This window comes from Ischnura elegans, chromosome 11 (genome assembly GCF_921293095.1).
Source record: "Ischnura elegans chromosome 11, ioIscEleg1.1, whole genome shotgun sequence".
NCBI lineage: Eukaryota > Metazoa > Arthropoda > Insecta > Odonata > Coenagrionidae > Ischnura > Ischnura elegans.
Genome location: NC_060256.1, coordinates 45,637,191 through 45,658,498, shown reverse-complemented (window position 1 = coordinate 45,658,498; position 21,308 = coordinate 45,637,191). Strand labels below are relative to the sequence as shown.

At 35.7% G+C, this 21,308-nt stretch overlaps 2 protein-coding genes across 3 annotated transcripts in view; both read left to right on the top strand.

The window, feature by feature from the left end:
- LOC124167629 (protein eyes shut) overlaps positions 1-7,442 on the top strand; it is a 34,476-nt gene extending 27,034 nt beyond the window's left edge. The window contains exons 15-18 of the mRNA XM_046545608.1: positions 718-887; positions 1,924-2,184; positions 2,744-3,034; positions 5,611-7,442. Of these exons, the coding sequence (XP_046401564.1) occupies positions 718-887; positions 1,924-2,184; positions 2,744-3,034; positions 5,611-5,771 (883 nt within the window). The 3' untranslated portion in view covers positions 5,772-7,442. The remainder of the gene's footprint in view (positions 1-717; positions 888-1,923; positions 2,185-2,743; positions 3,035-5,610) is intronic.
- A 1,709-nt stretch (positions 7,443-9,151) lies between these two features.
- On the top strand, positions 9,152-21,102 carry LOC124168437. 2 transcript variants are annotated; one of them, XM_046546663.1, is made up of 5 exons: positions 9,152-9,475; positions 17,620-17,822; positions 18,675-18,846; positions 19,465-19,551; positions 19,717-19,917. In XM_046546663.1, exons 1-5 carry the CDS (start codon positions 9,404-9,406, stop codon positions 19,720-19,722), a joined length of 540 nt encoding a protein of 179 aa, XP_046402619.1. In that variant the 5' UTR covers positions 9,152-9,403; the 3' UTR covers positions 19,723-19,917. The 2 variants fall into 2 exon arrangements, with proteins under 2 accessions (XP_046402619.1, XP_046402618.1); XM_046546662.1 differs by having other exon boundaries at positions 9,153-9,475; positions 19,832-21,102.
- The last annotated feature ends 206 nt before the right edge of the window (positions 21,103-21,308 follow it).

Sequence of the window (21,308 nt, the reverse complement as noted above, 5' to 3'; positions counted from 1 at the left end):
AATTATAATCAGGCAGGATGCACATCTAGACAAGGGAAAAAAAAGTCTTTTTTAGGGTGAATTACGCATGTAAAAATTCTAACCGCAGTTACATTGGCAAAACAGGAACCAACTAAAACCAGAATATGAGAATATATGCAGGCTATTAAACTGAGAGATGTATTGATATCTCCACTGTCTCTGAACATGCTGCTGAAGGACATCAGTTTGACATGAAACTTCTAAATCTGAAAAAAATTCAAAATCCTTGCGCTTAGGGAGACACTTGAAATCCAAAAATACTGAGATAATTTATACTGAGATAAGGGCATGATGCTCAGTGAAATATGCTGATACTTTATTTCAAAATGTAAACCCTACAGAAAGGTTCCTATTAACCACAACAATTATAAAACTGGTACACTCTGAAGAAGTCTCAAATATGAGGGGGAAATATCATTAAAAGTTACAAAAAGTATGAGTAGTAATTCACCAAAAAATAAGTTTATTTTGTGATCAATAGTCTGGTAAAGATTCAATCATTTTATGAAGACTAGAGCATATAGCGGGTGGTTCTGAATTGCTGATGTGCTTTAAAACGGTTGATGTTAAAATTTAAATACATCTGCAGGGATTTGTTGCATAAAACAAGAGACAAACAATGAAACAAACAACAGATGAAATTTCTGAATAGCCAGAGTTTTCAAATTAGTAATCAATAAATGTTTTCTTATCCAGATGTGTTTGTCAGAAGACATGGTTTGGACCATTATGTGCTGATTCAGGCCATAATCCTTGCGATGATGGTACGCACTCATGTCGTTCTGGATCGACTTGTGTTGCACTGCCATCAGGTGGCTACAAATGTGACTGTTTGCCGGGAACACATGGAATATACTGTGAGAGAGGTATGATATGATGATCTTTTACTTCCTGTTCTTTTTTATGTAACTCTTAAAATGGAAGGCACCCAAGTATCACCACCAGATTGTGTTCAAACTTTGCAGGGTGATAGAAAATGAAATTGTAAGAAAATTGTGTTTATTTGCTCAAACATACAATGGGTTTAGTTTTCTAGATAGTACATGTAGATAGAAGGTATTGGTGAATTTGCTTATAATTATGCAGCCCACAAAAAGTCAATGCTACAATATGATGGCAGCATAGTCTTTTCCGTGTTTTTCTTTGGGCTAAGTATCTCTTAAGTTCAATGTGCATACAAGTGAATTTTTAATGCAATTGTATCACTTTGGAAAATTACTTAGGTCATAACAATATATATCCTAAAAATTTTTTGATGGAACTAAATGAAACTGAAGAGATGTGTCTTTGAATTAAATTCAAGCCTAAATAAAGATTGCATGAAATAAGTGATTTTGTGTACAGTCACGTGCACAGATACAAATATACCCCTAGGGTGAAATTTGCTATGAAAATATATTTAGCTTAGCCAGGTTTCGAACCCGAATCTCCTGGGTATCGGAATAAGATGGTTTGGTTACTGGTTAGCATACCTGACTAGCAATCAGGAATATTGATTTTGAATGCCATCTAAGTCAATTTTTTTTCATGGCTAATTTCACACTTGAAAAAATAGATGTGCTTGCTCAAGGTTGAGGACGTAAAACAATTAGCTTCAGTTGTGGATATATTAAGAGAAAGGATTTAAAAAAAAGTGTAATTGCTATAACTATTAGCTAATGCAGTAGAGGGAATATCTCATTATGCCATTTAAGGACAAATCCAATAGATATTAATTGTTCACGATATTTTTGCACCAAAAAAGTCTAATTTGTAGCCAAACATAATTTTATAAAGAGATACTCGATTTGAGGTGATTTGATTTCAATGTTTACACAGCTCCATTGAATGGCATTTATGTAATCAAACATTTACACTTTAGTTAACTATCTTATTTTCATCCATTTCAACTTAATGCAACAGATTCACTGATTGGCTGGGGAGTGAAGTTAACGGGTCACCGATCATTTCTCGGAGTACGTGTTCCCTTTCGTGGCTGGAAAAGACGCCCTGGATCTTCACCTGACAAGCCTAAGAGAGAAGCATTTTGCATCGACTTGGAAATAAAATCTAATAAGCCTAACAGTGGAGGCCTAATACTTTTTGTAATGGGGTCTCAGCCAGATGAATATTTGTCCCTGAGCATGAGCAAGAAAGGTGAACCAGAACTGAGGATTGGTCCAGGTATTATAATATCATTCAATTAACTGCTGACCATGAAGTGAATACTTTTGCTTAACATATGGTGGAACCTCAATATTCCAAAATTGTGTGACTAGATATTTTAACACAACTTATTTACCCCAAGAGAAACCTTCTTGTAAACATGTGCTATTAGTTATTGAGGAAAATCTTATAAGCTGGTTAATATTATTTTAACAGATGTGATTCTAAGGCTTGTAAATACATTATTCCAAAAATGAACCAGTAAATACTTAGATGTTATTGACATTCAGCCTCATTCTAGTAAGAATTGCTGTAAACTCACTATTAAGCGTAAGATTGAAGAAAAGGATAAGGATGACTTGTTCAATGCTGGTTAATTTTTGCTTGAGTTTTCATGTGAGTTACTTATATAACTGAAAAAGCCTGAATGTATTTAATGATGTGGATAAAAAGTCCAGATTTTAGTTATGAATTTTAGATTAACAATGCAATTTGGATACGTGTGTGTCGCTGGAATTTATTATCTTTACACTAAATTCACTGTGTCCTGCAATAATTTTCATTAATTTTATCTCAGGCTCTTCAAGAATGAGCGGTCCATTGATAATTGGGTACAATCACGAATTCCAAACGCAAAATTTCCAGCAATTGGCAGACAGGAAGAGAGCCAGGGATAGAAAAAATGATAGAAGGACTCATTCATCTGGATGGAGGAAAATTAGAATATTTCGCCGAGGCCAACGAGTGTTTCTGGCAATGGATGGTTTACTGTATGGAGCGGGGACATTGGATTCACCTTCACAGAAATTGCCAACAATAAGACCGTATAACAACTCTGTTGGCTCATCTTTGCCCTTACTTTACCTTGGTGAGTTGAATTCGTTCCGTAACAAACAGTTTGACACCACTCAATGGGGAGCATGCACGAAATTTGTTCATCATGCTAGTTAGTCTCATTGAATAGAAAATTTTCTCATGAGTCCAAATATATATGACAAAACTCTCCTAGTACTCTGCAAACGTCAATAATTGCTAATTAAAAATGCTCGAATATCGTTTGAAGTTACGTGACCTGAAACGCCCTCTGACGTCATCGCACGGTACTACATTCGCTTCGCTAAAGAGAGTTGAGTGGTAGAGCCTTGAATGCAAGATATCGTAGTAAAAATCTTCGTCGAGCTTTGTAGTAGTTCCTAAAAGGACAAATTGACTTAAGAGGGATTTAAGAAAGCAAAATACCTCAGTTTACTTTAGCTCGATTTCCTTATGGCGGCTGATTTTTTTTCTTTCCAAATCTCCCCAAACAATCCCCTTTATTTATTCGAACAACGCCTTGGTAACCCAAAACATTCACAGTCTGCATTTAGTCGTTACAACAGTAATTATTATCGCCAAATTTGCATTTGAGCCCTCGTAGATCGATTTTCTATCCACTTCCTCAGTCTGTCATCAGTGGATACCGTGCCGTGACGTCACACTCCGATGACGTCGTGTTTTCAAGCAGCCGATGAAGATCAATTTTTAAAGACTCATAACTCAGCTGAAAAGCATTATTCATACGCGAAATTTTCGGCGAGTCCATTTGAGGAAGAGTCCCTCTTATTCCAGTACTTGAAAAAAATTGTGCATGTTCCCTATTCTACTCCCAATTTTGTTACAAGATAGTGTTGCCCAACAGTTACAAGCTTAATCCTCTCAACATCGTCATCCCAGCATTGTTCAAATGATGAATGTGCTATAAATTGAATAAGACTATTGTGACTGATCAGTGGCGCCGACTCCATGGGGCCTGAGGGGGCCCGAGCCCCCTCAAAGATTCGTTTGGGGGGGCGGAGCCCCCTCAATAATTCAATAAAATAATTAATTTATATTATGCTTTGTGAAATCACAAAAATATATTGGTAATTTTTATTTCCCATGTTTGATGATAGTTACCTTTTAAAATAAATTCAACAATGTGTTAAAAGAAATAATGATAAGGTTAAGCAAAACTGAATCGAGTGGTGTGAATCATGATAGTGTTTCGGTGCTGCGACACACTTGGAATTTAACCTCTTCCCGGGGCAAGACCTCCGATATGGGCCCCCCCAATATTTTTTATAAGTCACAAAAGAGAAAGCCCCTGCGACTGATCAGTTTGCACCTTTAAATAACCAAAAACTAATATCACAAGCACTTGTTTTGCTCTTTCTCTTTTGTGAACTTCCCTTAGTGACCTAATGAATAGGGTGGTTTCTTATTTTTTGAATTGCCTAAATCGAAAGATTATTACTCCTAGTATTTCACGCTTTTAGATTTTTAAATGGCGATATATTTTTTTAGCGATTGAATGGAAAGTGAAAATTTTTAAGCGCACGAATATGCGACGGCTAAGTATGACTGCTGGGAAAAGCCCGTGTGACGTCATTCTGGTTCCAGTTGCCACCGTGTTAGGCCACCTTGGGGCGAGGTTATTAGTGCCAATATGATGCTGGCTGCTAGCAAGTAATGCTTGGCTTAAATAAGGATTATTAACACCCTAATAAACGAAGGAAACTTTCCGACCATAGGCAATTTTAATAGGCGATTATTAAGAAATGTTTCCCTGAGCTCTATGCCTCATGCATGTATTGGTAATCTCAGACTATGTAAAATCCTGACTGCTCGTATAGAATCTAGGTCCCTGTGACGTCGCGTGGAGTGGCATTGCATTGGCGCCAATCTGGCCTTTTTCAAATGAGGTTAAAATTGACCATTAACATTCGTTTAAGCTAGGATTTCTAAAACCAAATAATTTGTATATTATGAATACACTAATGTTGGGTAACGAATCGCAATCAATATATCTCTGCAAAATGTCAAAAATAATTATCGTTGTATGCAACCATCACTACACTATTGCAATACCGTTTGCCGGAATTACAGGATATACGATTCGAAAATTTAAACGAATAGAAAGTACCATGACCTTATTGATACAGAAGGAGGAAGAATTTTTATTGGCCATCTGCTTCCTATTATAGTATGACTGAATATTTCCAAATTCATTCATACAATATCCTTCTGCTACAATCAAATTTTCCAGTGCAGATTAAATTGAATTTTATTTAAATTCAATCATAACCTTTTTAAGTTTAATCCATAGGCAAAATTGCTGTCCTGTCACTAATTTGGCATGGAATAAAGTCGCAACATAAAGATGTTTTAAAATTTTATTGAAGTGACCATTGAATGTTACCTAATTAAAGTACTGAACTAATTTATAGCACTTGAGGAAAATACTTTTATTCGGTACTCAAGATTTCTTTCACTTTACTCAAAAATTTATTCCTGTATAAAGCCTTACTTTGATTCTTTCTCATCCTATCTTGCTAAAAGCAAAGTTTATGATTCTAATATATTATACAGTTGTTATAATAGTATTAATAGCCCGATTGGCTAATATCTCTTTGCATTTCTCTTTAGGAGGCCTTCCAGATCTAGCTATTTTACCACAGCATGCAGTTGGAGATGTAGGATTAGCCCGACCCTTTGCAGGTTGTATACGTAGCGTAGCTGTAGACTGGCTGAGAGTGCCATTAGGAGAAGGTGCTGGAAGCTATGGTCGAAATGCTTATGCTTGTTGAAGACAGAAGTGATGAATGCCCAAAATCAAAATATTTCTAATGCTTTTAGAGGTGACATTAACAACATACAATCCCAAGGTATTTCATGTGCCTGAAAATTAAAAAAAATGTATACTTTCCATCATTTTGGTACCATCATTTGTGTCTTATGACATCGGGAATATTTAATGCCATTAAGGAAAGCCTACCGTCATGCCACAATTGTAGCATTTGCTTTATTTTAACAGGCCTTGGAAAGAACTTTTTTATCTAAATTCCCACTTAAAGAATTTGAGTGAACCAAAATGAGACATTGATAATGACTTGCAATGCAGACTACCAATAACATTAATGAGTGAAATAACATGGCGTAATTTGTAACAACTGTAATATGTATTTTATATCCTTCCATTAGATACACCTTCAAATTTTTTTGGTAGAAACTTTGACTAGAATAGTAAAATTCTTCCATCAGATCCATCATGTGTGCATACAAATTTGATATAATCCATTTGTGCTGCTTAAATTACCTATTCCTCTTCCAATTTATTCTTTGTTACCAAGATGGATGGATGAAATTGTGGAGAAAGAGCTAATTATCAGACAATGCAAGTTACTTAAACCAATGCTATTTTTACTAAGCCTTACGGTATTCTTGATGTAAATTTATGGTTGACTAAATCATATTAATGTTATAAATAATCAACAGTGAAGTGCCAAAATGTATTTGAAGTTTTGATCCATCATAATAATTCATGCATTTCCAAATATGTGGATGTTTTTCCTACATTTTTGGTAAGCTGGGATTCATCACGGAGAAATAGTACGAGTAATTAAACATGGTTTGATTTTGTATGAATAGTCAGTACACTCATGGATTTCAAAGCCAGTATAACCGAACATATACCCAGCTTTATTGGTATAAATGGAAGCAGGAAAATCAATCACCACCTGGGCAATGTATCATCTGGGGGGATTTCATGTACTCAATTGGTATCTCTCCAACGTTATTCAGATACATTTTAAGCATATAAGGAGTTAAGTGTAACTCTGGGAAATTTCTCATGATGGAACTTATTAGGCTAAAATATCAAACCTGAAAAATCATTCACCATATTATTTTCCGTTTGACGCATTATAAATGCAACATTATTAACTTGCCAGATGTATTTAAACACAGTTTCATGAGTACCATGTTATAAAATTTAACTGAAAATTTTAAATACCAGTCATGTTACTAAGTATCATACACGTACAAAAAGCAAAAAATAGTCAAGTATCAGTACAATATGTACAAAGGACCAAATATACACTGAGGATAAATTGCAAAGAATGTTAAGATAGGCGTCACATGAAACCTTTGGCATATTTGGCATTGGAATCACTGTAGTACAAAGAGCCAATACGTAAATTCATTACTGACATAATATTCTTCCACAAGTAATGAGATTGTAAATCTTAGAATTTAGTTTGAGTTGGCTGACAAAGTGTGCACTCATTGATTGAGCATTCAGAATTCATGTAGTCTTAGATGAAGTGATTGAGTGTTAATAGACCTTAGTGTCTACTTTTTACTGATGTAGTTATTAAAATTTTTGATTGTTTATATATAATCTTATGAAAACTTTTTGCCACGATTTCTGGCTATGTATATTTTTATCTTATTTGCTTGAAAATAAAACATGAAATGCATTGCCTTTTGTTTTTTCTTCCCAATATCCAATTTTACTGAGCTGTCAAGCAGTACCTAGAATATTCCATAGCATTTTATGGTTGTACAAATGCAGTTGATGAGCACTATAACATATACTGCAGAGGCCTATAAAATGTGTGAACGTGTTAGGTTTTTGGTAAATGGTTGTTAAGGGTGAATGAAGTGCTAGGAAATTGATGTAGGCAGGGCCCGAGCACAGACTTTCGTCAGGGGGGTAAAGAACAATTTTCCACCCCTCTCCCTTGCTCTCTCCCACCCCCTACCGCACCACTAAAGTATAATACATCCGTCAGCTATTTTTATGAGATGTGGTAGTAGAAATTACTCACTGTGTGTTTTTTATTAAGAATTTTTATTAATGTTATTGTCCAATAATTTATAAATTAATAATTATTGCTAAAAAATTTAATTGGAAAAATTGGTTAGCTTTTTCAATAAACTTTTCAAACTTTGCCACCCTCTGAAATCTGCTGCCTGGGGCATGTGACCCCTTTGCCCTGCCCATGTTCCGAACCTGGATGTAGGTGCATGAAGAATGGAAGAAATACTTTGGGCTGAATATGCGATGCTGAGTTAAGGAATGGTAAAGGTGGAAAGCAAAAAGTTCTTTAGCCACGGTTGTATTCAGAGTAGATTTGTCTTGAAAACTTGATTAATGGATGTGGCCCCCTACCATGGGAGATTATGCTTTTTTTTAATTAGATAGATGCAGAAGGATGAAGTTAACATGGATGTTATTACTAAGAAAAAAAATGTAGCAGTAATTTAGGGATCATTTCACTGTACTTCATACTAGAGTTGGTTTTCAACCTATCAAATTTTGATGGAAACTGGTACATATAATTTTTTATCCCTCACCCCTTGAAAAAAATTTCTCTAAAGGGTTTGCGAAATATGAATTATATAGCTGAATAACAGGTTTTTACAACATGCTTATTTTTAGGAATGCCAAATTATCAATGTCACATTAAATGGGAGGAAATCAACCTAAAAAAGTGTACCTGACTTATGTGTACTAATATCATTAAAAAAATCTGAAAATGTAGGTAGCCAAAATATTGTATAAACTGTTCATTTTTTGTATAATTTATTTTTTGATTATTAAAAATTCTGTTATTTTAATCATTGTCATTCATAATAATTTTTTCCTCCAATATTTTTGGGATTAAAATGAAGGGTTTCGCAACACAAGAAGTTAACAGCGGAATAACTGGTATTTGCAATATGCAAGTATGGGAACGCAAAATTATCAATGCCACATAATAAATGGGAGAGAATCTACATAAAAAGTCTTTGATAGATAATGTTTACAGATATTATTTGAAAATTTCATCAAAATATTGCTATTACAGTAATTTTTTAAACAATATATTGTTCAACAATTAAAAATTCTATCGTTTTAATCATAATCATTCATAATAATGTTTTGCCTATAGTGATTAATGATCAAATCAAAACTATTCGTTAAGCCCGCTTATTTAAGTAAATCTTATTATGCATAGGGATTACACCGTTGACCTATATTAAATAAGTCAAATCATAAGTTTAGCCCACTCAAGGGGTATAAATATACCCGACCTATATTGCTAGTGCCGTTAGGTGCACTAGCGCTCGAACTTAAAATTGATTTTTAGGGTGCATGGGAATAGGGGGGTGGGGATCGATATCGGCGAAAGGTTGCTAGGCTGCGGTTCCCGTAAACACACCACAAATACCTCCTTTCAACGCATCGTTCAAACCCCTTATTCAGACGGTCCCTTGGGGAGGTACCTCGGCAAACATGCGTGAGTCATGAAAGACGTGAGTTGAGCGTGCGGTGGGGACGCACGATCGGGAAGCACGAACGTAGCATTAGTTCACCGAAGTTCCGTACGCACACACCCATGCTTCGCACCAAGTGTCATTGACCGAAAGGGAACAATTCACTCATCGTCGTAAAATGCTTTCCAGGCGGGAGAATCTCCTAATTAGGCCATGGCAGGAGAGGAGGTACTACAATCACCGGAAAAAGGTAAGGTAGTCCGAAAGACCTTTTTTGCTGGTTCAATTGTTGCTGCGCTGGCGATTTTATAATCCCTATAGGCTATACAAATCGCAAAAAAAATTTACGCTGAAGAAATTTTCCTCGTTCCTATCCCATCGCACGTCTTCGTTATTTTCGACTATCTTTCCAAAATTTCTTCATCAACATCATCATCAATGGTTGCTGCGCTGGCGATTTTATAATCCCTATAGGCTAAACAAATCACAAAAAAAATATTTACGCTGAAGAAATTTTCCTCGTTCATATTCCATCGCACATCTTCGTTATTTCCGACTATATTTCCAAATTTTTTCATCAACATCATCATAAATGGTCAACAAGCGTATGATTGGTTTGACGCAGCTCTCCACTCAATTCTCCCATCAGCTAATCTTTTCACCCCTGCTTATTTCTTCTCTTTCACATCCTTCTTCATTTGCTCCGTATATTTCATTCGGGGTATTCCTATTTCATTCTCTCCATATACTGGTCCCTCGAAGACTGTCTTCATCAGGCTATCATGTCTCAAGATATGACCTATAAGGTTTTACCGCCTTCTTTTCAAGTTCTTCACTACGATTCTCTTCTCGAGATCTCTCCTACTCTTCTTAGGACTTCATTATTCGTTCTACCCATTTGATCCTCATCATCCTTCTGTAGTACCACATTTAGAGGGCCTCCACCCTTGTTTTCTCCGTGACTGTCACTTTTCCAAAAAGTTACCGTCCCGCATGAAATACCTCAAATTCCTCTTTCTATTGGGCACAAAAATGTTTTCCTGAAAACAGCTGTTTTCGACCAAACCAATTTTTTACCTGTGGTACCTTTTGCTGGCAATTAACAAATTTATTTTTACCCTTTATTAAATGCGCACGAGAGAACGGTGTTGTTGAAAATGTTTTGCTTGGTATCTGCTGCTTTCATGGAGATAATTTTTGTCCAGAAGAGAGACTTGGATTTGGAATTTGGAAAAGATTGGGAATTTTTACGGAAAAATGTGATAAAATAGCTAACACATTCTGTGCAACGTTTGTCCATGGTACATATTCTCACAGAGAAATCTGTTGAATTATCTTCATTATTTTTCGGGGTGCATTCCCACTTTAACGAACCTTCCTATTGAAAATAAGACCTGAACAGATTACTGGAGGTAATTCGTAATGAGGTAGAACATTTCCCCCATAGATATTTTTCACCTCGTACGTAATCAATAATACCTTAATTGGAAAATTAATTTAATTCGCCAAAAAAGAGTTCCCCTCTATAACTTAACAATAGAACTAAGTAGTTGTACGGCTTGACGTGTGTATGTAAACACCAACTTTTCAGAAAAACTTTCGATGTTTGTGACCTTACGACCAGAATACACTACCCGAAATATCGACCAAACCGTAACGCGCTCGCGAATAAAATCACAAAAAACTTAAACAAAAAATCGTTAAAATTTTAACCTTGAAAAGCTAATATTAATTTGGAGTATGAATTTTATCTGTTTAGCACAAAAAAACGTGTTTTAACAAATATAAATAAGTCGATTTTCTACAGAAAAAGAGGAAAAAAAAACTTAAATTTTGAGTTGTAAAAACAGCTGACCGAGTTGGTACCGATTGAATAAAGTACACCTCTACTTGAATTTCAAATCACTACTTCCATGGTTTTAAAATATTAAAAAAACTTAATCGTTTGTCGACAGAAATTGTAGCATGAAATTCTTGCGTACATGGTACTAAATATCGGATCTAAAAATCGTACTTAATTTTTGTTAAAATAATAACTGATTCTATACTTCTACAGTTATGTAGCGAGTAAAATTTGTAACAGTTTTGTGGAGTTCTACAAATATTCAACAAAAGAGGGACTCCTTTACAAGGACACAAAAACTATTAAAAACTATTATTAATTAATTATTGATTTTTAAAAATTTGATGAAACTTGGACATGACCCCTGTGGCAACCCCCTAAATCCGCCCCTGTCTCTCGAACAGTCTTTTTTGGTAAGAATGATAAATGAAGAGCAAACTTAGTGCATGTCCACAGTAATTTTTTTTTTGTAAGAATTTCGCGTAGAACTTTTGATATCATCTTGAAATTTTCAAGATTTGCAAGAGTATTATAAATGATAAAAAATTATACCGGAATTAATAATATAAAGTTGAAAGATATATTTTGAAAAACCAGCAAAATTTCTAGATCCAACTCCCTGATAATTTCAAGATTAAGTTTTAGGCTAGATATCAGTCACCCAAAAAGACTAGCTGAGCAGAAGGCATGTGTCCTTTTAAGACCACCCCCTCAAAATAACTTCCGCTGAAATGTGCCAACTGTCCAAATGACCCCTACCCAGTGGTGTAGTGAGTGGGAGGTCCGTGGGGTCCGGAACCCGTCCCCCTTCCCCCCCCTCCCCCGAAGTTTAAAAATAAAATTTCTTTCCTCCATAAAATAAAACAAAATATTGAAAAATCAAGAATTTACGAAAGATTTCTTTGACAAATGAAATTTTTTTGATAGTGAAAAGGGTTAAAATTTGTTTAAAACCCTCTACTTGGTAACTTGTTTTTCAAAAAATTTCCACTCTGGTTTTGAACCCCCTCAACGAAATTCCTGTGTACCCCACTGCCCCTCCCCGTAAACGTTTTCTTGATACGGCCTTGTAGGAGCGGATAAAAGCCGTTGCTTTGTGTGGTCGGTTCTTATGCATACACTTCATCGACGAGGCAATGTTTATGTATTTTCCCATCAGGACCGTGCCGTAGCCAGCGTAGGGCGGTGCCGGACCCGAGAGAATTTTCGCCCGACCTGGAAAACTTTTTGCAAGCATTTTAAAATTGTAGTCATTATAACCCCCAATAACATGTACCTCTTGCCCGATCTGACAACCTGTCTGCCGCCCTAGCTACAGCCCTTTTTCACATTCTCGATATGGTTTTCAGCTATGTTATCGGGTAGCACACACGCATCGCGACTAACGAGCCGTATTACTCCATTGATATTGTTGTAGATTTGACTGCTGTTATTCTTACTGCATGTACGCTATTTCAGCGATATTATTAAGGGATGGATGCATACAGGAAGATTGAATACAATTTGACATTTTTACGGAACCGAACGGAAATCAAATTTGTAATATTCGGCACGAATGGAGCGCTACTGTGGCCATTATAGGCTTACGTCCCGCCTCTGCGATGCGACGTTTACCTCAACTTTCATGCGTGATGCTAACGCGGTTATGATGACATGTGGCTATGTCTTTAACGAGTCATATCTTATAAGTTTACGCAAACAGCTTGTAAGTATGTAAAAGGATCACGATTTTTTACGTAAATTTCAAATAAATTCCAGGTCTACTGTTCATCTGAGCAAGCTTGGTAGGGTATCAAAGCATATTATTCATGACTCCTCATAGAGAAGTTTTGATGTTAGGACCAATATTTAGCTTTTGCCACGCAGTTATTTTACATGTTCGACCTAATTTGATTAACGGGTAACACATTTTTCGGGGCGCCTGGGTGGTATGCAGCACCTCACTTCATAGCAGAGATTATGTATTAAATTAATCGACGAGAAATGCTTGAGTATTTCAGTAAATTGAACTACTGAATTGATGTGAAGCGATAAATTGAGTTGCAAATCCCCGTTCAAGATTACCATATTCCTAGGAATTATGGAATTCACATTTTGAAGAATAATGCTTAAATAGAGCTTAAGGAGACAATCCATTTGCACCGGAGGGCTTTCCTACAATGTCTATACATATAAATGAGGATGTCTGTTTGTCTGTGGGCTATACATTTCCATACGGCTGTATGTATTAAAGAATCGCCTTCGAGAAATTAATCGACAATAAATGCTCGGTTTGCAACCAAAGTTAGTACGTAGGTGCATCTCATGCTCCCAAATCCCGTGGTACTACTTCTGGTTGTGTCAAACGCGTTCTTTGCGTCGTTTACCGTTTGTCGATTATCGTTTGTTACGTCACGTCATACAACTTTTGTGGTTTGGTATCCTGTCAGGCAGGCACACCTCTAGACACGATCAAAGGAAAAACATAACTCAAAGGATTCTACATTTTACTATTTATCCCCGTAGAGAAAATTTTGTGCTGGGGTATGGGTTCACACTGCGTTTTTGGCCTACGCACGTAAGGACACACATAATGATCGATATTGTGGAGCATGTTATGGCATAAGCTGATCCCATATGCAGTACACGAAAATCATTTTTTCGATTGTTTACAGTTACATATGAATACAATCATCATACCTGCTTCGTTCCTTTACCAAAAAATTCTGCCATGTGACCATTAATTCCAATTTCCAAGTCTCCCACTTCCCTGTGTAATATCCTTCCTGAGCAATGCTGGGTGGCCTATTAGTACTTGATAAATCCTTGTTTCTATAAAGAGGTCCTGCTAATATAAAAGGAAAAGTCATTTTTATGATATGTAATACCAAAATAAATTCCTCTTGTAGCATTGACTAATGATAAAATAACTGACCTTTCTGTCAGGGATGGATTTAGGGGGGTGACAGGGGTCATGATCGCCCAAAAAAAATTATTTTTATTAGTTTTGTATCCTCAAATGTCTAAAATTGTTCAATTTCATTTGTTGTTAAGAATAAAAATGAAATTTTAGACTAAAAATAGCCAAAAAACTATTTTAAAAAAATTTTACATGGGAGAACACTCTCACAGAGGTATTCCATACTCCCTCTACCTGGGCCATAACCCCCCCAAATTTGATGCTAAATCTGCCCCTGATTTCCATGATACACAACAATTTTCTGTTCTGGCCACCTAACTCAAAAATCGGTATTACTTTACAAGAGGTACAATCCGGATTTCGCCTTCCTTCTACCTCCCACCCTACCAACTGGACCAGCTCGAGGGATATTTTTTTCTAGTTGACCAGCCCGTACATGTGCCCGGAAAGTGATTTACCCACTTCTACCGGGCAAATTCGGATGGCAAAATCCGGATTGTACCTCTTGTAAAATTTTACCCAAAAATCAATATTTCACATAGGCTCTTCCCATAGGCAGATTTTGGTGGGACATGAGGGCATGTGCTCCCCCACTAGACACTTAAAAAATAGGCATGATTTTTAATATGGTTATTATTTCGGTGGCGGCGGGGTAAAGTCCTCGCCTGCCAAACCGAAGGTCGCGGGTTCGAGTCCCGCCTGGGTAAGTTACCCCTATCCAGGGCATAGATGTTTGTTATTGTTAAATGTTATCAACCCCGATGTAAAGGCCGAACAGTGCTGTTTTCGGTGGTGTGTGAAATAAATAAAAAATAAATAAAAATTAGGTTCATATTATTTTTTTGTACTACTGAGCCTCGATAATTTGATTTAATATTAATAACTTTCATATCAAAATAAAAAATATTTGCTACAGTAATTATTGTATTTCTTTTAAGTCTCTAATATGAGAAGACCTATCAGTCCCTTCCCAAGTAACATTGACCGTTGGGCCTCGGTTGGGGAACCGTAGTCACGGTTGGCTCATTGTGGGTGGATATGCCTACCAAATTCCACTGTTGGCCCAACGCAGATATTGTTCGTCGGCCCAACGAAACGGTTCATGCTGTTGGCCCAACGGAAATCCCCAACGATGGCCCTACGAAATGGATTATCATTGGGCCACTGTTGGGACATCATAACATTATAGTACGATTGCATAAGTTGCAGGATACGGTTCACATGGTTCCCTAGCAACCTAACAACCAAAACTTGTTTGGTTGTTAGGGATTGCTTTTATATGTTAATCATTCACTATGTCTTTGTGATAGCAGTTAAATAAAATAAGTCGAGTGCTTCTAACAAAAATAAGGCATTGACCTCATTTGGTAAGTCTTACAAAACTGGCATTCCTAAAATCATGTTACCTTAAACAGATAGTTTCGTGGAATTTTAAACTTTTCATCATTAATTTAGATAGATCGATATGTATATTTTTTCAGATTGTGGCATATCTAGTACAAGTGGAAGTTTTAATGAAAACAGTGTTTCAATGGACAAAGTGAGTGATTTAGTCCTCTCTGAAGAAAATGAGATTGAATTTGTAGGAGTAAACCTAAATAACAACTGCACAATTATTATTTTATGGAAAATACATCAACTATTTTATACTCAATCAGTGTTTCTGTGATTCCTATTAATATCCCTAAATCTTGCACTTATTAATTCAATGAAGTAAAATGGACTAAACTTAACAATTTCGTTACCGAAGACCGGAGAATAGGAATTGTGAAGGCAATTGAATCAAATAACTCAGGGGTGTACATCTTGCAGTGTGACATGTTTGAAATTAAGGAGGATTTCTTTGAATTACCTCTTAGAAGTGGTACCATTGGTATATTTGTAGTAAAAAAATTAGTACCTGGATGCAAATTGTACAGTCCACCCAGATTTTATCTAAGTGTGTTTTGTTGCCCTACAAAGAAGATGGACAGTTTTTGTGTGTGCCATATTGTAATATGGAAAGGTGCTGTTGAAATTTTCCTAATTTTGTCCTAATAAAAAGTGTCCTAATTTGTGAAAATAAAAGTTGGGGACCTTCTGAACTGATATTGATTTTTTGTTTTCCACTTTTAACCACTGTAACCTTACTTTGTCCTATAGCATTGATTGTTAATGTATTTAATTTCATTTTGATTTATCGGGAGTTAAAGGTAAAGATTCTATCTATGTACCGGTATCATATCAAGTGAGAAGGTAAATTAATTTAACTCTCATTCTATAAAAATGAGGAATGCCAGTAAAATATAGCTTTCGTTGGGAAACGGATGGCAGAATTGAAAAGGGCCAACGGTGTATCGTTGGAGAGGGGTTGGCCTATAGTTGGGAATACGAAGGCCCGACTGTAATGCTCTGTTGGCCCATCGTTGGGGAATCGTTGGTTGGGATACGGTTGGCGAGGTGGCCAAATCATACCATGGGCCAACCGCTGTGTCCCACCATCTGCCAACAGAGGGCCAACCAAAAATGTTACTTGGGTTGTGCCCCCTCAGAAAAAATCCTGGATCTGCCCCTGGCTCTTATGGTGATGCTTGCCTAACTTAGGAGAGAGGGGCAAGCTGCCCCTCCTTAATTTCTGGAAAATTGGAAAAGATGGCTCTCAACCTCAAAGCAACCCTAAGATGGCTCTCCAATGAAGTTTTTACTTCATAAGCTAAACTAACAATGATTAAAAATACAAGATGAATAACTAAAATCCACTTCCCTACATACATCATACCTCAGGTACTTTATCATTGAGAAGCAGTGGCGCAGCTAGGATTTAAGGCAAAGCAGTTTTAGGCGCAACTAAACCTAAGGTGTGTGGTATACCCGCCAGAATAAGCGGGAAGTGCGGGGGCCCTCCCCGAGAAATTTTTCAAGAGAAATGGTTCAAAATGGTGAGTTTTAAAGCTTTCTGAGGGATATTTTATTAATCATTACACTCTTCTATAAGTATATTAATCAAATGAAATAAAATGGATTAAACTTAAAAGTTTCTCTTAGCTCTGGGGAGGGTTTTATCCCCCAGAACCTCCCCCTCGCTGCGCCACTGAAGAGAAGCATTGCCTACTATTAAGGGACTGCAGAAAGTAATAAATCCCATAAAACATTGACCTTAATCCTCCCCTTCTTGAGTAACTTTAGGATGGTACTACAGTTGTCTAATTAAGCTTTGAAAAATATTAGTGTAAAAGTATGAGCTTTGAATTGTCTTAATTAGGTGGAAAATAACTTTTCTTTTCCAAGATATTTAATGTCATCAATAAAAGGGAATGATTTTAATCAACAATTTTTGATTGTATAATTAGGATTTATGTTAAGGAAAGAAGTTAATCCCGCGATTTAATGAATAGGAGGAGAGAATAAGAAAATTCTGAAGCCCTGGTGACGGTTTTAATAAAAAAAGAAATGTTAGGTGATGAAGTGATTATTATTTGTTAATTAATAAGAAAAGATTAAGAAAAACCTAAGAGAAAAAATAGTGTATTCAAAGCAGGTTGTCTCAATTGAATAGTTACATACATTTAAGGGGAAAATTGCACCTATTTAATTACTATAGTATGAAAATTTTTTGTTCTTAGTGCTTATTGGTTTATCCATTTTTTTTAATTTCTTGACTTTTACACACCAGGTGATTTTAGCTACTCCTGCCATAGATGCTCGGCCACCACCTTTCTGGGGACATGTTTGCTGTAAGTTAAAATCCTCTGCCAAAGAGGAGGAGAGAATCTCTCGTATAGAAGAGGACAACTTTCGACTGTTACAAAGGATGGGAAAAATAATGCGGTCATCAAAGAAGATGATTGATGACCGCTGGACAACACCCCAGCCAGCGTAAGATATATAACTGATATCCTCTTTACCACTTGAATTATAGGTGGAAAACACTTCTACAAGAGCCATCCTTATTCCAAGAAGTATAGCCTCACCCTTTTAGTAACCTGGCATAAGTGAATGATGCCAAAGATTTTCTGACAAATAAGTCAATTTGCAGTTAAAAAATTTCTTTGAAATAAGGGATTTTTGCACTACTTAAGAAGACAGGCATGTGAAATTTTGACCCACAGTTTACTAGCTTCAGGCATATTTCATGTGCCATCAAAATGTTCCATTTTATTTTATATCTTTTAGCATTGCAAAATGTTGTCTGCTATGATATAATAAAAATAACATAGAATCATATATATTCCTCTAGTAAATGTATTTTTAATGTGATTAAATAGACACATTAAATTACATATTATTTAATATTAAAACGTAAGATCTTTATACTAACAAGCTAAATCGAAACTCATTTTTGCTGTCTTATGTAACAAAGCACTCGGGAAAAATCATAAAGAATTAATATTGCTGGCTCAAACATCAGCCCATGCCATTCTTTGCACACAACATGGGCTTGTATATGTGCAGTTGGTTAATTGGCACTGAAAGGATTTAACGTATAGCATTCAAAGTAATAACCTCAAAGATTTTATTCTAAATATTTTCTCACCAGCCTGTCAGTTATTTAAAGGGGGTTAACAGTTGCTAAAACTTGGAGCACAAAAGCAATAAGAAGCGAATTCAGAGAAAAAATGTTCAGTCATAATAAAAATTGAATGGAATAGATGTGTTGCTTCTGAAAAATTTAATTGTGTACATAATTTTGTAAACTTTTAAAAGAAAAAAAGGAAAACATTTCAACAGGTTTTTGAATCGAGTAGGAATATATGCTCCCAGTGGCAAAATAAGGAAGCCTATTGACAATAGTGATGAACTTGATAGCCAAGCAACTGCCCTAGTTACGGATTCAACGACCACACCAAGGCGGCATTCCAGATGCTCAGCATGCTGCCCGGTGGAGACCAAACCCAAACAAGTAATGGAGAATTTTTTTCTTTGGTTACCTTTTCAAACACTCTTTTTGACACACAATATAAAGTCATCGTATGGTTTCTTCCTTAATCCTTCCTTCTAAATTAATTGATATTTAAATATTGGTAAAGCCTGAATGACACGGTCATTTTATCCATCCCTCAGAATGATAGCTCCATTGATAGGTTTTCAGGGACCAAAAAGTGATTGTTTGACCAATCATTTTCTGAATCACACTGAAATTTCCATCGTCCCTCTTTCCATCACTTTTTTCATCGCTTTGCATATTTTCAACTATCATTCAATTAAAAGCCAAGCATGGTGCTACAATTACTGTAAGTGGCCGTGCATTCTGATTGGCTGAATGATGGTGCCAGGGATGGTTTCAGAGATGGAATAAGGGACATGCCGAATAATAGGAAAAGGGATGGAATTTCCATCCCTTGAGCCATCGCAGAAATGATCGTGTGAAACAGTCATTTTTTTCCACCTTCATTGGATCAATCATTGGAGCTGTCCCTAGAAAGGGATGGAAAAAAATTATCATGTGATTTGGGCTTAATGGAAGTATTGCATCAAAAGGCATAGAAACCTTGAATACAAAAACCATGAATATTTTCAGAAAATCCCAGAGGAAAGAGTGCCATGGGATCCTCCTAAACCAAGCATAAGCAGAAGAAGATCTCCAGTCAGAATGACAAACATTAAGGTAGCTATGCAATATGTATATATTCATGTGATTCCTTTACACTAACTTCCTGGATACATGTTAGAATAGTTTGGTCAAGACATGCTTTCACGAAATACAATAAGTAGAAATAACATAAATATGAATTACAGTCTAAGCATCATGAAAATGATTTTTTACTTTCAGATTTGAATTGGTTTATCTAAGCAGCCACAGCAATGTATAACAAATCTTATTGGCAAAAAAAATGTGCTCAACTGTGGGATGGAACAATTTTAACACAAGTTAATTATTCCAACAGGAAGATCCTGAGAGGAGAATGGGCAAAGGAACAGTAAGGAAAGAAGAAGTTATAAAGATGAGAAGTAAAGTTTACTATCCTCAGACAACAAACAGTATTAGGCAAAGGAGGTCAATGTTAAATGATTCAAAACATGAAAGCAGTGGCAAGGATAGGTTGCTTCAACGAACTAGCTTCCAAAAGCTTGAGAGAGTCATAGATATCTCTCCCACAGAGCAATTAGTCATAACATGTGGTAGTTTGACACTTTCCATTGAATTCCCACCAGAATCTTCCATTCTCATTAGAAATGCTGACAAAGAAAAGCTCATTCATAGAGGTTACTGTTACTGTAAGGCTTTTAATCAAAAGAATCGTCAGACAAAATGAAAGTGATATTTTCTGCACTGCTCAACGATATGATAAATTTATAAATCCTTTCATAGGGTAATTGTGATAAATTGGTGAGCATATTGTTTTCTGGATGATTGGAAGTCTACTCTAGTTATTCTCAATGGAAGTATTTGAATCAAAGGAGGAAAATTAAACGTAATGGCTTGAAGGTTGAATTCAGAATTAAAGTAAAATGGAAAATATTTTTGTGATTACTGGAGTAACTCAGAGAAATCCATATCATATCAACAGATTATCAAGGAATGATATTTCAAAATGTATGAATAATGAATGCAATAGGACAAAAAGATACTCATGATCTGCTTCTACCAGAAAACTTCACAAAAACTTTGAGACAGTGAAAAGATACAGTATTTAAAATACATATGTATTATATGTTACTGGAAACCAAAGATCAATATAGGCAGTTTATAATAGGTTCCACCAATAAAAGAAAAACATGATACCATGAATGAATGTTACAGGATCGCAGTCAAAACATAATTCCGATAGAATTTCTCCCTGAGAGACTATCATCTGCCTTCATCTTTCAATAAGTAGTGAATAATATTTGATAAAAAGCAAAAATTGGGAAGTACCTGCCATGTAATTACTTGATGGTACCCTTCATAAGTGCATTCACAAATAAAAGGTGCATGTTTACGAAGTGTTGATCGGAGAAATTATATTCATTATTACTGCTGTGCAGTACATACTGATAAAAGACACATACTATAAAATGGTATGTTCTATGTAGTACATATTATAAGATAAGATTAAATATTTAGAGGATATTTAACAGTTAGAATGTATTATTGGCCAAGTCATTATTATGGACATATGATGCTGCAAAGCACAAAATAAAGAATAAATACTGTTATGATGATAATTTTCTTGGATTCAAAGTATTTTTAGTGTTTTTTTCCATCTGGAGAGTTTTCAGTTGATGGATAAATACAATGTATGGTTGATAAAAAAAGTTTCCCATAGAATGGAGTCATGTCAAATTTGCTTTTGTTGAATATTCAGCATCTTATTCCTCAACATAATCTTATGTTTCATTACAAAGACTGAAGTTAACACAATAACAGGCATAATTGCTAAA